At 43.0% G+C, this 19903-nt stretch overlaps 2 protein-coding genes across 2 annotated transcripts in view; one reads left to right on the forward strand and one right to left on the reverse strand.

Annotated features, from left to right (window-relative positions):
* The window catches only part of plxnd1 (plexin D1), an 81930-nt gene extending 70442 nt beyond the window's left edge, over positions 1 to 11488 (forward strand). Inside the window, exons 29-36 of the mRNA XM_054783065.1 lie at positions 1092 to 1155; positions 2207 to 2241; positions 2770 to 2874; positions 3020 to 3183; positions 3268 to 3415; positions 8044 to 8184; positions 8261 to 8335; positions 10641 to 11488. Coding sequence (XP_054639040.1) covers positions 1092 to 1155; positions 2207 to 2241; positions 2770 to 2874; positions 3020 to 3183; positions 3268 to 3415; positions 8044 to 8184; positions 8261 to 8335; positions 10641 to 10757 — 849 coding nt within the window. The 3' untranslated portion in view covers positions 10758 to 11488. The remainder of the gene's footprint in view (positions 1 to 1091; positions 1156 to 2206; positions 2242 to 2769; positions 2875 to 3019; positions 3184 to 3267; positions 3416 to 8043; positions 8185 to 8260; positions 8336 to 10640) is intronic.
* A 308-nt stretch (positions 11489 to 11796) lies between these two features.
* On the reverse strand, positions 11797 to 19528 carry LOC129172658 (rhodopsin-like). The gene is made up of 5 exons (XM_054763007.1): positions 19110 to 19528; positions 18821 to 18989; positions 17672 to 17837; positions 17008 to 17247; positions 11797 to 14375 (listed from the first exon to the last, which is right to left on the reverse strand). The coding sequence occupies exons 1-5, from the start codon at positions 19468 to 19470 to the stop codon at positions 14247 to 14249; spliced, it is 1065 nt and encodes a 354-aa protein (XP_054618982.1). The 5' UTR covers positions 19471 to 19528; the 3' UTR covers positions 11797 to 14246.
* Between the last annotated feature and the right edge of the window lie 375 nt (positions 19529 to 19903).

Consider the following 19903-nt stretch of genomic DNA (forward strand, 5'->3'; position numbering starts at 1 on the left):
CATTGCCAAAGTAGTTGCGCATGTGGGGTTCTGTTGTTTTTTAGGTGCTCTTAGACCTGCTCTCTATGAAAAGTGCCTAGTCCTGACTTGAATTTACTTAAATTAATGACATTAATTATTTGCATGGCATGAAGTAGCACCTTTTCACTTCAATTATTTACTCTTACTGAATTCAAGCGGTCTACACGGGGTGGCATGTCAGCCTCAAGGGTTCGAATCTACATTGGAACATCTCTGTGTGTTGTCCGCATGTTCTCCCCATGCGTGCATGGATTTTTGTCCAGGTACACAGGCTCCCTCTCACATTCCAAAAACATACATGTTAATTTGTGACTCCATAGGTGTAAATGTGAGTGTGAATGGTTGCTTTTTATATGTATCCTGTGATTGACAGTCCAGGGTGTACCCCACCTCTCACCCAAATGCAGCTGGGATAGGCTGCAAATTAGTGACCCTGATGAGAACAAGTGTTAAAGAAAATGAATGAATAAATATAAGGATGATAATAAAACCTTACATATAATAAATCATGTTTAAATATCTAAATCAAAACCTCTCATTCCCCTCTAAGTCCAAGTCATTTATTTATTTTGTGAGATTGATAACTGCTTGTTTTGACATTTAACAGACAGTTGTTTTGTACTTTAATTGCAACACAAACATAACCAACACCTGCTAACTATCTGCAGTAGAAAACAACTAAAGAAAAAGTGTACTGGAATGTCTTGCGTGTTTGCTTATGTCTGCACTCATTTGTGTGGGGGTAAACAGACATTGGGCGACCCTCAACCTTTGACCTCTTACCTGTACTGGTTAAGTGCTCTGTTTAGTTTTGCTGAGCTGTGGTGACGGGGCAGTGAAAGCAGCAAGCTGCGGTTCATTGGCCAAGCCCCACAATCCCGTTCAGCACAGACTTACCAACACTATGGATTCAGCAACACAACAGCAACACGAGAGCAAAACACACAAACATGCACTCAAAACCACTCTCCCCTCGGGGGACTAGCCTAATAACACTTCTCTGGTGCACCAGCGCTGACCTCTGACCTTGTGAACTCTGTCTTTCCTCGTCTTTCCTCTCTCTCCTCCAGATCCCAGAAGGGGCATCGCTAGCCATGAGCATGCAAGACAAGAAAGAGAACACCCTGGGGAGAGGTACGTCACCTTCAAACACAAGCTGACGCTCTGTCACACTCACACTCACTTGCGTAAATACGTCTGCTCACTCGAGCACAGGAAACTCTGTAAATCACATGAACATGATACTCTCATATAAACACATATGAAATCGCGCACCTTGCCGTCCTCAGAAGACCTTAAAGATCTAAAGCCACTTGCACCTAATAAATCTCATCATGCACAGAAGTTATCCTAACACTTCATTCATGTCAGAAATCCTGCATTAGTAGAGCTTGGCTCATAGTCATCCAGCGTAAAGTGACCCCTTTGCCTGTACTGGAGATGAGTTTAAATGCAGCCTTTTAATGGGCTTGTCACTGTTTCATTGTCTGGGTTGTACCGTACACAATCAGTACCAGACCAGAGCTGTGCTGTTTTCAGGCTCTGTCCATCACAGCGTCTCCTCTCATTCATACTGAGCCAAAAAAAAAGCTTATGTGGACAAAAGCTGGCTGTGACTTCAAAGCATCAAGGGGGTGTTATGAGCCTGGCGAGCTCCCTGGCTAATATAAAAACACTGTGATCGGTGTTGAGGGTCTGGACCGAGGCCCAGTGGGCAGCAGCACCACCTGGCAGAGTGGGCTGCACTCACTCACCAACACAATAATCGAGCGTCTTGTGTTTGTGCGCGTTGGCATCCACATGTGCTCACATCACATTTGTTCATATCGGTAGATCTAAATATAAAATGGTTCCAGCGTTGCCGAGCATTAGCATCTCATTTGAGCGGCGCCACAGCCAATCCCAGACTTTGTATGTCTGTCTCTCCCAATCTCCCGCTCCTTTCTCCCCTTTCACTCGTAATCTTTCTCTTTCATTCTATCTGACAGCTCCCCTCCCCTTCCGGCCCACAGTCCACCTTAATCACTTTCTCCTCTTGCATGTACTCTATCTACCTTCCTCTCTTTTCAGTGTCTTTGTCTTTTTCCTCCCTCCGAGCTGTCACATCCTCCCTACTTCCCTCCGCCTGTCTTCTCCCATTCTCTCTGTTGTTGATCGCACATTGTTTCTTTTTGTGTCCCTCCAGTCAAAGATCTGGATACGGAGAAGTACGTACACTTGGTGAGTAACTTCTCATACATTCCATAAGTGCTCTCTCTGTGTCGCTTTCCCTCTGTGTGGAGATTGAGGGAATGGGGGTGAATGGAGGTGAAAAGGAAAGCTGCTACGAGGACAGAGCGGCGCTAATGCAGCTTAAGCTCTTTTATAACCGTCTGCCAAGATATGGGCCCTTTGACTTTACAATAATGAGTTCTTCGGAACGTAATTTGCCGGGTGAATAGTCCATTTTAAAGACAGATTTGTAGTTCTTTTTTGACACTAGTCTGTAAATTTACATGTAGGCCTCTGTGCAGTCAGATATATGATCTTATACACACAGCAAGCAGCAGGCATTTCCTCACTTCTTTGCATTATTTGGTGTTTCTCAGCTACCCTGATGTGGTTTGGGGATCATGTGTCTAATGCATGAAACAGAGAAATTCCTCTCTATTCCCGCAAAGACAGAGGGGTATTCATTTAGCCACCTCATGAGGAGCTCTACAGTCATCTTATATGCTGAATGTTGACTTTGAGTGTCTGGTTTTCCAGGTTCTTCCTCATGACGAGCTGATGGAGACCAAGAAGTCGCACAGGCAAAGTCATCGCAAGAAGGTGCTGCCTGAAATCTACCTGACACGCCTTCTGTCTACCAAGGTAAACCCCCCCATCCTGATGTCTTTGACCAGACAGTGCAAGTTACAGCTCATTTGAAATTTTCTGTGGCCGTTTTACTATTTCTGCTGTCTGTAAACTCATATCACAGTGTAAATATGGACCTTTTTTGTCTTTCATTCGAAAGGGAACCCTCCAGAAGTTTTTGGACGACCTCTTCCAGGCCATCCTCAGCATCCCCCCAGAGCAACCCCCGCTCGCTGTCAAATACTTTTTTGACTTTCTGGAGGAGCAGGCTGACAAACGAGGCATCACAGACCCGGACACCCTACATATCTGGAAAACCAACAGGTACACAACTACTGTAAACTATGTACATTGAAGTCTCTTTGTGGTGGAAGTACAAGATTTTAAAAGGTGTTCCCTTGTGCACAGTTTACCGTTGCGCTTTTGGGTGAACATCCTGAAAAATCCTCAGTTTGTCTTTGATATCGACAAGACGGACCACATGGACGCCTGTCTGTCTGTCATTGCACAGGCCTTCATAGACGCCTGCTCTATTTCGGACCTGCAGCTGGGCAAGGTCAGTACCTATCTACCTACTGTACATATCCACCTGCTTGCCTGCCTACTTACTGTATCTATCCACTTTTATAACGACACACTTACCCAATTATCTACCAGCAACACACCCCCCCAATACTTTCCTACCTTTCAACCCTCCACGTACCATTTAGTTATCCTTTTATCTACCCTTCGCTTGGTAACGTCAACAGCTATCTACCTACTTACCTGTCTGTCTCCTACCTAGAATTTACCAACATACATTTGATCCGTAGTCATCCTAATGAGGATAAGCGTCATAGAAAATGGATCGATGGGTGGATGGATGGAGATTTGGGGTCAAATATTTGCATACACTCATCATGGGCATGATTGTCATATGAATTTTGGGTCCTTCATGATTTATTTGAACAGTTATTTTTCCTGGACAGAATGATCATACAACATATATCTTCAATCATTTTTAAAATCAAGAATTGGGTGCGGTGGTTAACATGCTGGCCTCATACTCAGGAGATTATGGTTCTGTATGTCTGTTGGAACCAAAGAAGCTAGATAATAAGACGCCATGGAGCTGAAAGTCATAAAGGTATGCGCAGTGACCCACATGGAGATTTCAATAAAAACCTGAGCAGCAGTATGAAAGAAACTTTCTCCATCTTTATTTTACTTTTTTCCTTCCCTACAGTGTTACAAACACTACCAACAAGCAACATACAAAATAATAATACATAATAATAACATTTTAACTGAGCTTGGATTCACTCATTTGATCTGGAAATCAACAATACATTGAAATTTAAAATTTTTAGAAATTGTTTTACACTAAAATTTTGAACAGAAAATGTCATACACAGACAATAGAAATACCCCTACCTGTATGTATGTACAGTATGTCTGAAGGTATTTCTATATATTAGGGCTGTCAATCGATTAAAATATTTAATCACAATTAATCACATTTTTGTCCATAGTTCACTCATAATTAATCACGTTTAATCGCAGATGAAATTTTTTAAATCTATAATAAGTAGGATGTAAATCTCAATTCGAAATGCAACTATAGCGATAACTACATCAAACTTTATGTAAAGGGATGTCAATTTTGGAAGTATGGGCCATTATTTTATTTTAAAAATAATGTACAATTAGAAATCCCACATTTTTTGCATGTTTAATGCGAGCGCCGTTTTGTCCCACTTTGTTTGACAGTTATTGAACGCACCTTCTAACTACGTCCCACGCTGCACAGTACTACTACAGTACTACTACTATACTGTATTTTTACCCTTTTTCTTTCACCTCACATTTGGTTCCAAATGTGGATACTCGGTGGAATGCATAAAGGTAAGATTTGATTACCTTATTGAGTGCTAATGTGCATATTTCTTCGGTACACGGCCTCTCTGAAAAGTAAAATCCAGGCTCGTACTGGTGGATGGTGGGTTCAAAACTAATATACAGTTCGAGATCCCCCAGTTTTTGAATGCTTAATGCGAGCAACGATTTGTCCCACTCTGTTTGAACATCATGAACGCACCTTCTCCCGTTTTCACACATTGCACAAATAGATACTTTATTCATCTCCGAGAGAAATTCACACAAATGTGCTACAATACTGTATTTTTAGTCTTTTTCTTTCACTTCATATTTGCTCCCAAATGCTGATACTAATGCTCTTGAAGGCATGTTTTGCAGTGTGCAAAACTTGTATCGCTCTCACAACGACAGGAAGTCCCACATGGCAGACATGCTTGTTTTGGCTTTGCGAAGGGAAAGTGGTCAGGAGACGGCCGCTATAGGTTGGATGCTGCAATGGGGGCGGAGCTGATTGGCAAAGGTGATAGGCGTTAAAAAGCAAGTATCGGCATACGCCGATACCGTGCTTTTTCACGGAAATCGGTCGATAGTGATCGGTGGCCGATCGATTAGAGCACCCCTAATATGTACACACAGATATTGTAATTAGTGGTCCTGAAGGTTCCAGAATGTCTTTTATTAACGTCTATTAACGTCTCATAAGTGATTATCGATTGACTGCATCGGGTAGTTTCTTCTTGGCAGCATAATAGGATTTCTTTGATGGTGCTCATGAGATCGACCAACGCTCAGAACAAGGAAAGATCCTAGAAACTCAGTGAAGATCTAAGAAGGAAAAATGTAGTCTTTTGGAGCATCAGATCATCAGTTCAAACAATTGCACCTAAGTAAAGTGATATTTCGGTTTCTTTGTTAATTCGTTCCAAAAGATTTGAGGAAAACCGAGGCAATTATTCCAATAGGAGATCATGTAAATCCAATGAATCCGTTCAAAACTGCATTTTTGAGAATAATTATAGTTTTATATGAAGAAAACAATTCAAAATGATTATAAATGACAAAAGGAGGGAACTTATTGTTGATGCGGACTTCCCGTACATCCTGGCAATATCAAATTCAAAAGTGTATTTCACCTTCTTATCAAATCGCTGGCACAATTGTTGACTTTCTTCGGCCCCACAGCGGGTTATTTAACAGTTGTACTGAATAAAAAAATGCAGACATTTTTGATTTGACAGTGAGTCACCAACGCGTGGGGTTCTTTGTTGGGCCCTCGATTTCACGGAATGATACGATACAGTACAAACAGACTAGTTTGTTATGTGCAATATGGTACGAGAGAGACAGTGTATGAAAACCAAGGCAACATTTTGGCAAACATTTTCAACAAAAACTGGTGTGCGAAAAACCAAAGCTCCACTGTACAAGCTACTTGGAAGTCACCACTTTGCCAAGGTCTGGGAGAAGATCCAAACTGTCACCATCAGATGAAACAAAATTGGTGAGGATGTTCAGGAACGAGCAAGGCTCAAGGCTGCCATTAACTGGAACCTGCCGAAACACCAAATGTCTTGTTTTACATCGCCATAGACTGAAAGAAACCCTTGCTCTGAAATCGACGCCTCTGAAATTAGCAACTACCTACCTTCTTATGTACCTGCTTGTCTATGTACCAGCATTCATACCCCTACCTACTTATCCAACAACCAACATAGGTACCTACCTGTACCACCCTGCCTACTTATCCACCAACCAACATAGGTACCTACCTGTACCACCCTGCATACTTATCCACCAACCAACATAGGTACCTACCTGTACCACCCTACCTACTTATCCAACAACCAACATAGGTACCTACCTGTACCACCCTGCCTACTTATCCACCAACCAACATAGGTACCTACCTGTACCACCCTGCCTGCATATATGTTTCCCATCCCTTTCTTGGCATGTAATTCAACCCTCAAATAGACTAACGTACTGTGAAGGTTTGGTGTTTGGTGCCCACAAAGCTGTCAGACTCCAACATAAACAGTGAAAAAGATCCTGCTTCTCATAGATTATGAAAAAAAGCCCACACACTCTGACCTCCAGGATCCCTGTGTGAACCCCCAAGCCATCAGACTGTCAGCTCCATCCACCTCACCTCGTCTTATTTCCGTCATGTCGACTGATCCAAGGTCACAGGCACCGAGGATCTCGCTTGTGGCTGCTCACAAGTGTATTTTGTGTGTTCAAGCATGCAGACAATATGTCTGAGTGTCTGTCTCGAAGCTCAAATGTCACTGTCTTCACTGTTCACCAATCTGTCTCATCCCTCCAACACTGTGACCCTGTGAACACGCTCTGCTTCCTGTCTGTTCCTGACCAGCTTCCTTCCCTAGAGGAACTCAAGGACTGTTACTCTGTCACTGACAAACACTCTGATTTATACACTTGGCTTCATTTCTAAATATGGAAGCCAAGTTCACATGTGCACGCAACAGAAATGTGCATCTGCAGTCTCATCTGCATAAGGCTGCGTCATAAGGGTCAAGGATACCATTTCATCTGTTCCTGCAAAACCTTCCACGTTTTCCTCCAGTGTTTACGGCGGGCATGATGGGATCAGGGCGGTGCAAGGAAGGGCAATGGGTCCGGATTAGCATTTGCACTGCAGGTGGGGAAGACAGGGGCTTCAAATGAAGCAATGCACCCCGTTTCCACGGAGACCCCTTATCTGGCAAGATGCACACGTATGCAGGGGTGAGAGGTCACAGGGGGGTTGCCAAGCAGATGGGCAAACGGCAGGAAGTGACCTTGCAAACAGGAAGAGAGTCTTCCTTATCAGGAGGAGCGACTTTGGGCGTTTAGACACCACACAAGCGCACAAACACACACAGTGATGTGACACAAATAACTCATGACACACAAGTTGTGTTGTAAGCACATTTGCTGTGGCTGCCCCCCCAGCCCCCGACTTTGTCCTACTTTTTCCTACTTGTCCCTTTCCTCCGCATACACACTCACGCTAGCACAACTGTAGTCACCATTAAAAACCTGAATGTGGCCACAACCGCTCAGCCCAGCGACTCTTATTTCTGCTTAAGTGAGCACCAGTGTGAGAGCGAGGCAGGAAGTGGAGAGAGTGGCATGAAGGAGTATTGCTCACTCTGGGATGTGAGCTCGGAAAAGAAAAAGCCTTCCCTCCTTCCATTGTCTCCGCTCAGTAGGTCAGAAAGTTATTTGTTATTTGAGTACTACATCAAGTTTAGGAGTGAAGTTTATCGAGTTACTGCCTAATAAAGTTGTGGGCATCAATGATTATGACCACTTATTCTGCAGGATTCTCCAACCAACAAGCTGCTGTATGCTAAGGAGATCCCAGAGTACAAGAAGAGGGTACAGTGCTACTACCAGCAGATTCAGGAGATGGCGCCCCTCAGCGAGCAGGAGATGAACGCTCACCTAGCGGAGGAATCTCGAGTGAGTAACACAAGCTCCACTATCAAAATGTTTTACTTGCGGACTTTGATCTGATGGGAAAAAAAACATCTTGCAGAAATACAGAAATGAATTCAACACCAACCTGGCCTTGACGGAGATCTACAAATATGCCAAGAGATACAGAAACCAGGTACGAATGAGCTTCTTTTAATGAGATCAGGTCTTTCTTTTAGCTGATTAGCGTCCATTACATCAGTGGTCCCCAACCTTTTTTGACCCACGGACCGGCTTGTGTTCTCACAAATCTCCCGCGGACCGGGGGTGGGGGGTTATGGGTTGGGGTTTATAGCGTACATTATGGCGATCAAATTTATTTTATCTCTGGAGTTTTTCCAGAGAGATGGAAAACATCAACATTACATCGCTGTTTGACGCGTGTGGTAAAAGGCAGTGTGCTAGCATGAATTAACTTGAGACAAATGTGCACATTAGCACTCAATAAGTCATTAAAACTTACCTTTATGCATTCCCACATAGTATCAGCATTTGACACCAAATATGAGGTGAAAGAAAAATGGTAAAAATACAGTAGTAGTCTATCTGTACGGTGAGATCAAGTTAGCACACGCACAATGGACAAGCGTCAAGTGAGACGGATGTAACAGAGAGAATCCGGCCACTTTTCAAAATAAAACATCATGGAAATTATTTTTTCTTTCTGTGCGGCCCGGTACCAAATGACCCATGGCCCGGTACAGGTTGGGGGCCACTGCATTACATCACTGGGCCACCCTTTAGGATCCAAGAGCTGTGCATCAGCATGGACCTCACTCACATACTGAAAGATGTGCTGTCCTCTGGAGCTAAATGGTTGTTTTTTTCCTTTTCTTTCCGAAGGCGAACCCTCCCGACCTTGTAGAAAATGATACATCACTTCAAAGTGGTTGAATTCTTACCAAGCATCTCATTGAATGAGCATGCTGCACTAACGTGATGCAACAAGTCGGTTTGTCTTCCCATCGTGATGTACCACCATCATGGATAAGTGGGCTTCTTATTGCCTGCTGGAAACATTAAGCAACACAGCAGTGCTGTAGGATGCAGAGGTGTGCAAAATCCTTTTAGTAACATCAAAGTTTTTTATCACGGGCATCACTGCCAGGACTGTGTGAGACGGATGGGTGTAAAGCATTTGGACGTGTGCTAGTGCGGGTTGGCTCATATTTTCTGTGAACACAGTGATAGCGGACACGGGCCACTTGACAGAACATGTAAATAGACAGTCCAAAAAAATTCGATATGGGTGCTGAATTGGAACTGAGCGTTTTAAGTCTGCGCTATAAATCCGACTGTCATGCAATGGTTTTATTATTTTAATTATTGTCTTTTTTTTATTTTTGAAAATATTATTTTTTGTCGCCTGTTTTTTCTGCTGTTGTAGCTGTTAGCGTGGCTTTTTTGTAATCACTCCGCTACCTCAGATATACTTCAGGGTTTCAAATAAATGACTTTAATCAATTACTGAATTATACATTAATTGAATTGAATAATACATTTAATTTAGTTAATTAATAAATGAATGAATGAATGAATTCTTTATGCTACGATATGAAATACACTACGTGTTCAAATTTACCAGGCATATTAGGTGAATCTGCACAAAATATCGGTATTGGATCGTTATTGCTGATACCAGCCTGAAATGTACTCAGTATCGGATTGGAAAGGACATCAGTGGTGTTGCACATCACTGATATGTGCACAACACCGCTTCTCGGAGGCCCCCAGTCTGATGGAGATGCAGGCACGCAAACCGTGTTCCTAGTCAGGCTCACTACAAGCACGTTTTAAACTGGCTAAATTCCAGCATCATGTTGGCCAACACACTCTGACACCAAGACGTATTTCAAACTGTAGAAAAGCAGTTTGCTATGGGAACGTTAAAGGCCATCAACAAGTTCATCCTGTTATCAGTCATACCTGTGGATGTTTTCCATGGAGTGTCATCGTGACGCTGTAAGGTGCTTGCCCCTATTCAAGCTCGTGTTGTCCTCCCCCATGTGCCCTTTTTGTTGCATCAATTCTCTGGAGAAGCTTAGTCATTGCTGACTGCGCCTTCAAGGAGCTCCCTCGTGACAATAACATTTAGTTGCTCTCTCTGTGCTACAGACACAAGCTAAGGGCTGAGGCTGCGAGTCACAGCACTTAGTGAATGGCCTTTGATTGCCTATTCTCTCGCCCCAGTTCAGTTCAGTTCGCACACTGATGCTAAGAGCTCTAGACATCCCGATGACTGTGGAGACTACCGCGCGTGACAAACTCAGCAGATGTTGGTTTTGTAAATATGTGAAGAGCTCTTTGTTGTGCGGAGGCATGCGTGAAGGCAGGAGAGGCGGCTGAAGCACCTCACTTGGTCCATCCAGGTGGCCTCTCCTCAATGCATGAATGCATCCCAGCCACTCAAAGTCCGCTTTTGTTCCCGCTCTGTTGTCCAGGTGGTGAACGCCCTGGAGTCTAACCCCACTGCACGTCGCACCCAGCTGCACCACAAGTTCGAGCAAGTCATCGCCCTGGTGGAGGACAACATCTACGAGTGCTGCAGCGAAGCCTGAGTCTCCTCTGCCCGTCGCCTCTTGTTCCTGCTGCCTTGCTCCTTCCTGACCATGGAAGTGGGACACCACGGAATCAGCCTTCACGAGTGTCATTCCCAAAACCCCCAAGCGTGAAACATAGCAAGGCCTGCATTTGTGAGGTGGAAATGCAGGGTCATTTTCCCAAATCTTTGGACAGAATTCCAATCTGGCTCAGCTATGCTTTAAAGGGAAGTGTGGAGATGAGGCTTTTTTCCGGATGTCTGTACAGTTAGTTGGACCTAAAGCCCTGGTGGTTGTCTGTCTTAACGCACTGAACCCTGTCCTCAAGGGAACGAGCCAATGATGCACTGTCTTGTATAGTAATGTCCATAGCAATATTTATAGAGGTGTTGTAATGCTTTTGAGTGGCCTGTCCGTCTGGAGGAAAGGATGGTGACAAACTCCTCCTCCGTCTCCCTAAAGCCTTCTCAGGTGTGACTCACCACCGTCGGTGCTTTGAACATTCAGTCCCAATGTGCTTTGCGGTGGATGAGGGCTTGAAGAGGAGTGGAGAGCCTGAAGTCAAGCAGCTCACTGGGAAGAGCTGCCACAACAGTGTTGAAGTGATCCATGTGCTTGTAGACCAACCATTCTGACCAAACTAGAGGGAAATTTCAAATGTGATCTCAATATTATCTAATGACAAGTGTCTCCTATGGCTGTATTGTGATGCCAAATGATTTGTCAGACTTGGTGAATTAAACAACAGTATTTAGGAGTTTATTGCGCCCGTGACCATGACATCATTTCTTCTACTAAATGTGTTCTAAATGGTGAGATTTTGCAACATTTGATAACCATCCACGCTTGGCTCGGCTCTGAAAAGCCAGCCAGCCCGCATCTGGAACTTTTTTAAATTGCCTCGTAAAATGAAAAAGTGAAGTAAGAGGAAGGCCAGACAGACGTTGAGCTTTGTTTTGTTTTTTTATTGCAAGACGTTGAACAAAGTCCACAAGATGTTGAACCTTTCTCCAATGAACCAAAGTATCATCATGTCCATATCTCTTTGATGAACATCCAGCTACACACACACACACACACACACACATGCATCCAGTCTCTTGCAGGAGGCTCCCCCCCCCCACAGAGGCAGTATTCAGGTCCATCTGTTTACATTCATGTCCCAGTCAGTCGACGCCTCACCTTCACCCCCCGTAAGACAAGAGGAACTACACAAGACGCCCTATAAGCTCAGCCGAGACACCACAAATAACTCATTTGTTCTAGTTCATTTGCTTAAGACAAACCAATTGAGACGGCTCCCTACAGCAAACTAAATGTACAGTCTATGCTGCGTCATGCAAGCAGTAATAAAAGCTGAACTGAGGGACAGTCAAGGTTTAATTTGGACATACATACGTGCTCATTTAGTCGTCAAAGCAGGGATCTCTATTTTGCAGAGGTGAGGGTAAGTGAAGCGAAAGTGAACAGTTGGGGAGTAACTTAAGGACGGTATTTTGCAATGCACTGGCTTTTAAAGGTAACCTGTAATTTCCTCCAATGCAATCTTGACATTGTGAATGTGGCGCACAGCATGAAGCTGCCCACACTGCGTTCCCTTTCAACATTCATGACGTCTGGCATTGAAAATGTGTGCCTCTCATATTTGTCTTACAGGAGCGTTAACTTCAGGGGTGTCCATAGTGCGGCCCGGGGGCCACTGGTGGCCTGCAACTTCCATCCATCCATCCATTCATTTTCTATGCCGCTTATCTTCACTAGGGTACGCTGGAGCCTGTCCCAGCTGACTTTGGGCGACAGGCGGGGTACACCCTGGGCTGGTCACCAGCCAATCACAGGGCACATATAGACAACCAACCATTCACACTCACATTCATACCTATGGACAATTTAGAGTCACCAATGAACCTAACATGGGAGGACACCAAAGTACCCGGACAAGACCCATGAGAACATGCTCCAAGCGAACCAAGGTCTTCCTGCTGTGTGGCCAACATGCTAATCACTTGGCCACCGTGCAGCCCGGCCTGTAACTTGTTTTATCAAATTAAATTTAAGAAAAAACAAAAACAATGCACCAATGGGGAAAAAAAGAGCAAAAAGGTGTCATGTAGTGAGGGAAACACTGAAGCTTTGATAATAATAAAATAGAACATATATTATAACACAAAGCTGACATTCAATACATATAAAACATCTCATTTTTTTGTAGTCTGTTTACAAAATAAAAAATATCAAAGTGGCCCCCGCATTTCTTGACTTCCCATATGTGGCCTTGGCTGGAAACATTTTGGACACCCCAGGTTCGCTTCCTATTGGAACTTTTCATAGTGGAGATTCACAATGATTCATACCCGGACAGTTTTTGAGTTTTTGATCATTTGGATTTGGTGAATGGAAATGACAAAGACAGTAAGACATTGTGTTAGAGGAAAGAAAGGAAAAATATTCTCTAATTTCATTGCCTTTTTTTTCCTTCATGCTATTTTTAGACAATTTGGAGGAAATCCAATCTCTTGTGCGATTCTAAAGGATGCTGGTAAGCTCCATCCAAGTGTCAGGCCGACGTACCCTGAGGGGCACCAGAAGACTTCAGGTGAGCTACAGCAGCTGAAGAAAAACTTTTATTTTTTCCCATACCTGCTCAGCTGAGTTCGGTTAAAAAAAATGTATTGATTTTTACTTCCTATACAGTAAGCGAATAAGCACAAAACAAGCTTCAGAAAATCTGTTGAGTCTCTGAGGGGAGGCTAACTGTGCCACACGTCAGCCAGTATTATTTACTGCTGTTTAAGACACTTTCTTGTGTCATTTCCATTTTATAACCATTTCAAATGCACTTTAATTCCTAATTTGGCTGTTGTATGAATACTTTTGGGCTTAACTACGCTTAATTACAACTCCAGGCTACCCGTGACTCTAGTGAGAACGAGCGGTATAGAAAATGGATGGATGGGAAGTGTAGATTAGTTGAATGTTATCAGTGTATTCTGCAATCTTCGTTAGCAACTTGATTAGTGCAGAGTTGATGCTTCCAAACGTACCGTGCAACAGCATCCAGCTGATAAGTCAAAAACACATCTTCAACTGATATAAAGGTGTGGATATAAAACAGTAAATGTAGTACATACTTTATACTCCATCCATCTCTTGTTGCCCAACTGACATCTGTTGTTTTTGTCTATGAGGAAATGTGATCAATCAGCCTGTGGTTAGCTGCTTGGTAACTAAAAACTAGTCATTTCCCCTTCTCAACCCTTGATACATGATGGTCACCGGCATGCACTTGAAAAGGCTTGAATGTACGCACGTTGGCTGCAGGGTGAGTGGGCAGCCACAACACATGGAGAGGTAAGTAAGTGGAGAGGGTTGGCCCAAGAAGAAGGAAAACATGATGTTTGCTGCTCGGTGTTGGTGGCTCCCAAAGTGGGACAGATGGGACAGTGAGGAGGAGGGAGTTTGTGGGGAAGAGGAGGGAGGAGGTCAGAAAGGGTTTGGGTGTGCAGGTCAAGCAGGGGCCACCTGACTGGAGGCGATGGATGAAGTCTGGGTTTTGGAAACGGCGCTGGTGGTGGCGTCGTCATCCCCAAACGGGTTCTTGCCGCAGCACACTGTGGTGATCATGCAGTTTCGGAACTGAAGGATGAAAAGAGTCTTACAAGACATGTTTGTATACAAGCCAACCACGTCCAGCAGATAAATAATATATAAATAATATTTATATATAAATAATATTTACTTGACATTGGCATACAAGTCAATGAACAGGCAGTGCTGAACACATAACGAGCTATATGAGGTAAATTAGTACACCACAGACAAAGTAAATGTCTTTTTTTAATAAAATACTACTCTTTCATGTTAAAGATCTGTGATTTGTTCCATTGGGCGTTGGAGGTAAATGTATTCCTTCTTGAAAATAACTCAACTTGACAGGTTTTTCTTCTTAAGACCACAAATGTGATTTGACTTGACAAAATAACATATCCATCAAATAGTGACATGTATTGAGTGGCTTATTACCCATTTTGCTTTTGTGAGACGTATGTCACGTCAGGCTTCCCATAGCAATTTTAAGGCCCCGGTAGCAATATTTGATTTGAACTCATTACAGAAATATAGTAAGAAGAGTTGAACTGAGATATTTGGCACCGTATCAAAGCACTAGAATTGTTGAATGGCTTTGAAATGAGATTTGATGTCAAAAAAAAAAGCTTTTGGAAATGAGCTACATGATTGTCACATGACAACCACTCCAAAATGTTTCCTATATGTCACTTGGGGACTTAATGAGTTAAAGTTAAGCACAACCCTCGTTTATCGCGGCTAATTGATTCCACACCCGACTGTGATAAGTGAATTTCCATATTCATAAATGGAATATTTGCGCTTTTTACGACATTCTAAATATGGATTTTAACATTATTAGAGCCCTCTAGACATGAACTAACACCCCTACAGCCACCTTTACACTCCTATTACCAACAGACATAATAAGAGTAAATAAGCCATTTAAGACACAAATAAGACTTGTGCTTCTGTGTGTTGCTATAAATGTGTTCCTTAGGGGAGCTGAGAGGCAGGCGGACAGGAAGTGACATCAGGGGTTCAGAGTTGAGTTTTAGTTTGCAGCAACAGTAGCCCGTGTTTTTATGTGGGAGTTTTATTAGGTGTCATTGTGTCTGTTGTGAGATCATTCAAACCTGCAATACAAGCCTGCTGTTCTGGCGATCAGGTCTGGCATTTGTGTGGCTCACAGGACATTACGGTAACATCACTGACACCCAGTGACCAGTTTAGAATACTACGTAACACTCACAGCATCTTTGAATGCGTCTTATGAATGCCTTCTATTTCTATTTCACTTCATGCATCAATTTTTATGCTTGAAATGTTTAATTTAGGCAAAAAATATGTAGGACATGCTTCAATATGCAGACTATTGGACTAATAATCTGCAGTTCAACCACAAAACAGCATGATTTATTCATGAATATATTTTTGAAAAGCCATGATAGAGTAATGCCGTGAAGTCTGAGGTGGCAAACAACAACATAGGGATGATTTTGGTGTCAGCATGGCTTCTTAAACGACAACCCAGTCCATAAAAATATGTGTTTAGACCTAAAAATGCTTTTATAAAAATAGTAAAATTGTTATTTATTTGGCAAATACCAAAAGTATTTGTCATTTTTCACACATAACTAGTTTTTCTGTTCAGGACTACAAATAGGGCCACACGGTGGCCTAGTGGTTAGCATGTTGGCCACACAGTCAGGAGATCGGGAAGACCTGGGTTCCAATCTACACTGTGTGGAGTTTGTTTCAAAAACATGCATGTTAAGTTAATTGGCAAATGGAATTTGTTTGTTTGTCTATATGTGCCTTGCGATTGGCTGGCGAGGATGTACCCCGCCTCTCGCCCCAAGTTAGCTGGGGTAGGCTCCAGCATACTCGCACCCCTAGTGTGGATAAGCGGCATAGAAGATGGATGGAGGAATACAAATAAATAACACAAATTTGACATCTTAATCAGTACAATCTTAATCAATATATACTATTGATTATTTTGGTAAACAAAACAAATGAATGGATAATAGTCTTTATTATAGTCTAGCATTAAAAGTATGGTTTTTGGTTAAAGAGCTTCTACATGCTGGTGAAAAAAACTATTTTGGTAATGAGCGATGCTGTTCATTTAGGGCACATCGGGTGGTGGGATAATAAATTCTCCATGATTTGACTGCAACAAATCTGAATGAAAAAGCCGATTAGCCAAGGAATTATTATCAGTGAAGTGGCTTTCAGCATTTTAGTTTAAAAAAAAAAAAAAAACGGACTCAGGAAATGTTTTTGTGCCAGGAGAAGCTGTTTCAGTGTGACTGTGTTCCTGCCGCAGCTTCCTGTCCTTTCTCTGTTGTGTGATGGCACAAAGTGTGACTATTGTATGATGTGTCATTTTCTAAGAACTATTTTGTTAAACTTGGGGCCCAAATTCTGCCAGACAACAAATGGCCATGGAAACATGACCAGGAAAAACAAAGTCACAACTTATCTTTACTACATTTTACTTTAGTGTGGTTTAGTTAGTTAGACTATTTATTGTCTGTGCAACGTGGAAACCTGGAAAAAACTGGAAAACACGTAGGAAGAGAAATTGGTGGTAAAAAATACCCAGTAAGGGAGGAAGTACTGTAGTTTTCTTTTTTTTTTACCACATTGTCTCTTTCCTGCACAGAAGGAGAAATGTGACCTTTGCTCCACATACCTGCTTATTGAACAGGATGTAGATGACCGGGTTGTAAAGGGCGGAACTCTTGGCGAAGAACGCCGGTGCTGTCATGAACACTGGTCCAAAGGCAACTCCTTGGTTGGCGAAGATGTACCAAGCCACGCTGGCGTACGGCACCCAGCACACCAGGAAGGAGATCACCATGACGATGACCATGCGAGTCACCTCTCTCTCGGCTCGCTGGGTGGTTTCAGACTCCTGCTGTTGGGCCGCAGCCTGCCCACACATAAACAAGTCAAGAACCAAATGTGTGATCCACATGTAAAACAAAGCACAGAGCTTGAATGTGAAGCTGTACTTGTTCAAATATTCTGCTTACATTTGTAACATAAGTGATTGAGGGTGACTAAATGAATTATGAATGCTCTCTAGGTTATTATTCATGAGGGCATCAGGATGACACAGTGAGGCAGCAGACTGCCTTTCAGCTGGACAACTTGGCTCTAAGCTGCCTCGCTGGCAATGATTTGCCCTCCTGAAGTGTCCTTGAGCCATTAAATCCTTCTCATCTCTACTGGCTGCGCACTGTGATGCTCCTCGCCTCCCTTACCGAGGGTGTGGGCCGATAAGAAAAAAATCCCCTACATCGATAGAGAAGGTGTCACATCATGAATGTTGCATACGGCGGGGGAGATCGTACCGCTCGTACGGTGCAGAGCAGGCGACCGTAGCAGAAGAAAATGATGACAAGAGGGATGCAGAAATGCAGGACAAACATATAGATGACAAATGAGGTGTTGTTGAACTCAGGTTTGGGTGTGTAGTAGTCAATGCCGCAGGAGCACTGCATTCCCTCTGGGATGTACCTGCAAGTACACACCGTACAGTTAACATCATTCATTAAAGGAAGGTGATCTTGGTGGATAGCATGTATACCAATAGTGGTTTATAAGAACAGATTGAACAGAAAAATGGCTATATTTTCACAGTTGTGGGTTACATTGCATAAAAATGGGCGTAAATTGTCGTTCAAGCCGAATGAAATAACTGGCACTCATGGCTGTTTGGTATTCACGTCCGTACAGTGTATAGAGCATCCACACACACAAAAGCAGGCTCAGAGAGGCGATCCACAATTCCTGGTTCTGTTGTTGTTATGATAGCTTTCACTGAATGTATATAGCCTAAAATTAGCAGCTGAACATTGCCAGATCGTTATGATTAGCTGGCAATAAACACAAGTGCTGTAGTGCGCATGCACGTGTTAGTTAGCAGGAAGAGGGCATGATATAATACTTGCAGTATGTTTGAAAGTTGGTGCCCTCTACAAGCAGCAGCTTTAATCTTCCATCTACTGGACCTGACCATGTATTACTGCATTTAACCATTAAGAAACTGCTGTTCAAAAATATATAAATATTTTTATTTCCACTAAACATCATTCTTTGTTAAACTACTACAGCCTGAAATATACAATATATATTTCTCAAATATTATTTTGTTTTTTGAACCATTTAACCAGAATGTTCACAGAAATCCACTCTTTTTTTTTAATATAAATAAATAAAATAATTTCCATAGGCCCTGAAATGGGTCCATAATTGGGACAAACACTGATTTTCGTGCATTGTTATTTTTTCTAGTGTCAAATACTCTTTTAAAAACAAAACAAAAAATGACAGCTTCCCAAAAACTGTAATATACATATATATACAGTATATATATATATATATATGTATATGCACATTTCTTGAACTCAATTCATCTTTCATCTACTAGACTTAATCAAGATTTAAGCAAATGACAGTACCGTAGGGGTCAACGCTATCATAAAGAATTTTACAGTTACCGTGACCATCCAAGCAGGGGTGGTACAGCACAGGTCAGAGCCATGATCCATGTCAATCCCAGCCCAGCGATGGCATGTTTCTCCCCAAAGCGGAAGTTGGACATTGGCTTACACACCACAACGTAGCGTTCAATCGCCAAAACCACCAGAGACCACAGCGCAATCTCTCCTATAAACAGTAAACAGTTCAGTCTCATGAAAGTGCTGCGACACATTCCTGTCTCCCCCGTGACCCGAGTGAGAACAAGAGGTATAGAAAATGGATGGGATGGGCATTTCTGTCTCTTACCTCCTAAAGTAGCAAAGAACCCCTCAATGTTGCAGCCAGTCACACCCAAGCGGAAATATCCGTGCAGGGACGTGTAGAGGGTGACAGTGAATCCTCCGACGACCATGAAGAGGTCAGCCACCGCCAGATTGAGCAGGACATAGTTCAACGGGTTCCTCAGCTTTTTATGTTGGATGGTGACGTAGAGTGTGAGGAAGTTGATGGGGAAAGCCGTGATGATGAGGAAGAACATGTAGGCGGCCACCAGAGAGAACTTCCAAGGTTCTGCCAGGTAGTACTGAGGGGACTCGAAGGGGCTCCGAACCACCCCGGTCTTGTTGGACATGGGGATGTAAAAGTTGGGTCCTTCTGTGCCATTCATGGCTGCTTCAAGAACTTGGGAGGGTATAGGAATATGTGTGCTTCTTTCCTTGTCCTTCAAGGGGAAGTAGGGTCAGCGGTGCTGAAGATGCGCTTTGCAGCCCCCTGACGTGCTGCGGCACCTTTTAACTGGCCAGACGGATTAGGGACAGCGTTATCAGAGGTGGAATTAAGACACTCTCAAGCCGGGCCTCTCAACTCCACAGTTGAGAACATGGCCTTTTCAAGGTCAGAGGTCATTATTGGAGTCATTACTCTCACATGCACTTAAAACATTGCAAGAGGTGGATCAAAATCTCTCTACTGCAGTAAAAATGCTCTTTTCATATCGACCTTTCATTAGAGTGCACTGCCCGTCCTGAAGATTGCCGAGTGAGTGTGTATCAATGTATTAAAAGCCATGAAACCTAATCCCACAATACTCCATCATGCTC

This window comes from Dunckerocampus dactyliophorus, chromosome 1 (assembly GCF_027744805.1).
Source record: "Dunckerocampus dactyliophorus isolate RoL2022-P2 chromosome 1, RoL_Ddac_1.1, whole genome shotgun sequence".
Classification (NCBI taxonomy): domain Eukaryota; kingdom Metazoa; phylum Chordata; class Actinopteri; order Syngnathiformes; family Syngnathidae; genus Dunckerocampus; species Dunckerocampus dactyliophorus.

Excerpts from the sequence above, each read along its gene's own strand:
- LOC129172658 (XM_054763007.1), bottom strand. The coding sequence starts at position 19,470 with ATGAATGGCACAGAAGGACCCAACTTTTACATCCCCATGTCCAACAAG. Across the intron at positions 18,990-19,109 it reads GTTCTTTGCTACTTTAGGAG|GAGAGATTGCGCTGTGGTCT; the intron begins GTAAGAGACAGA and ends TACTGTTTATAG. Across the intron at positions 17,248-17,671 it reads TGCTCTGCACCGTACGAGCG|GCTGCGGCCCAACAGCAGGA; the intron begins GTACGATCTCCC and ends ATGTGTGGGCAG.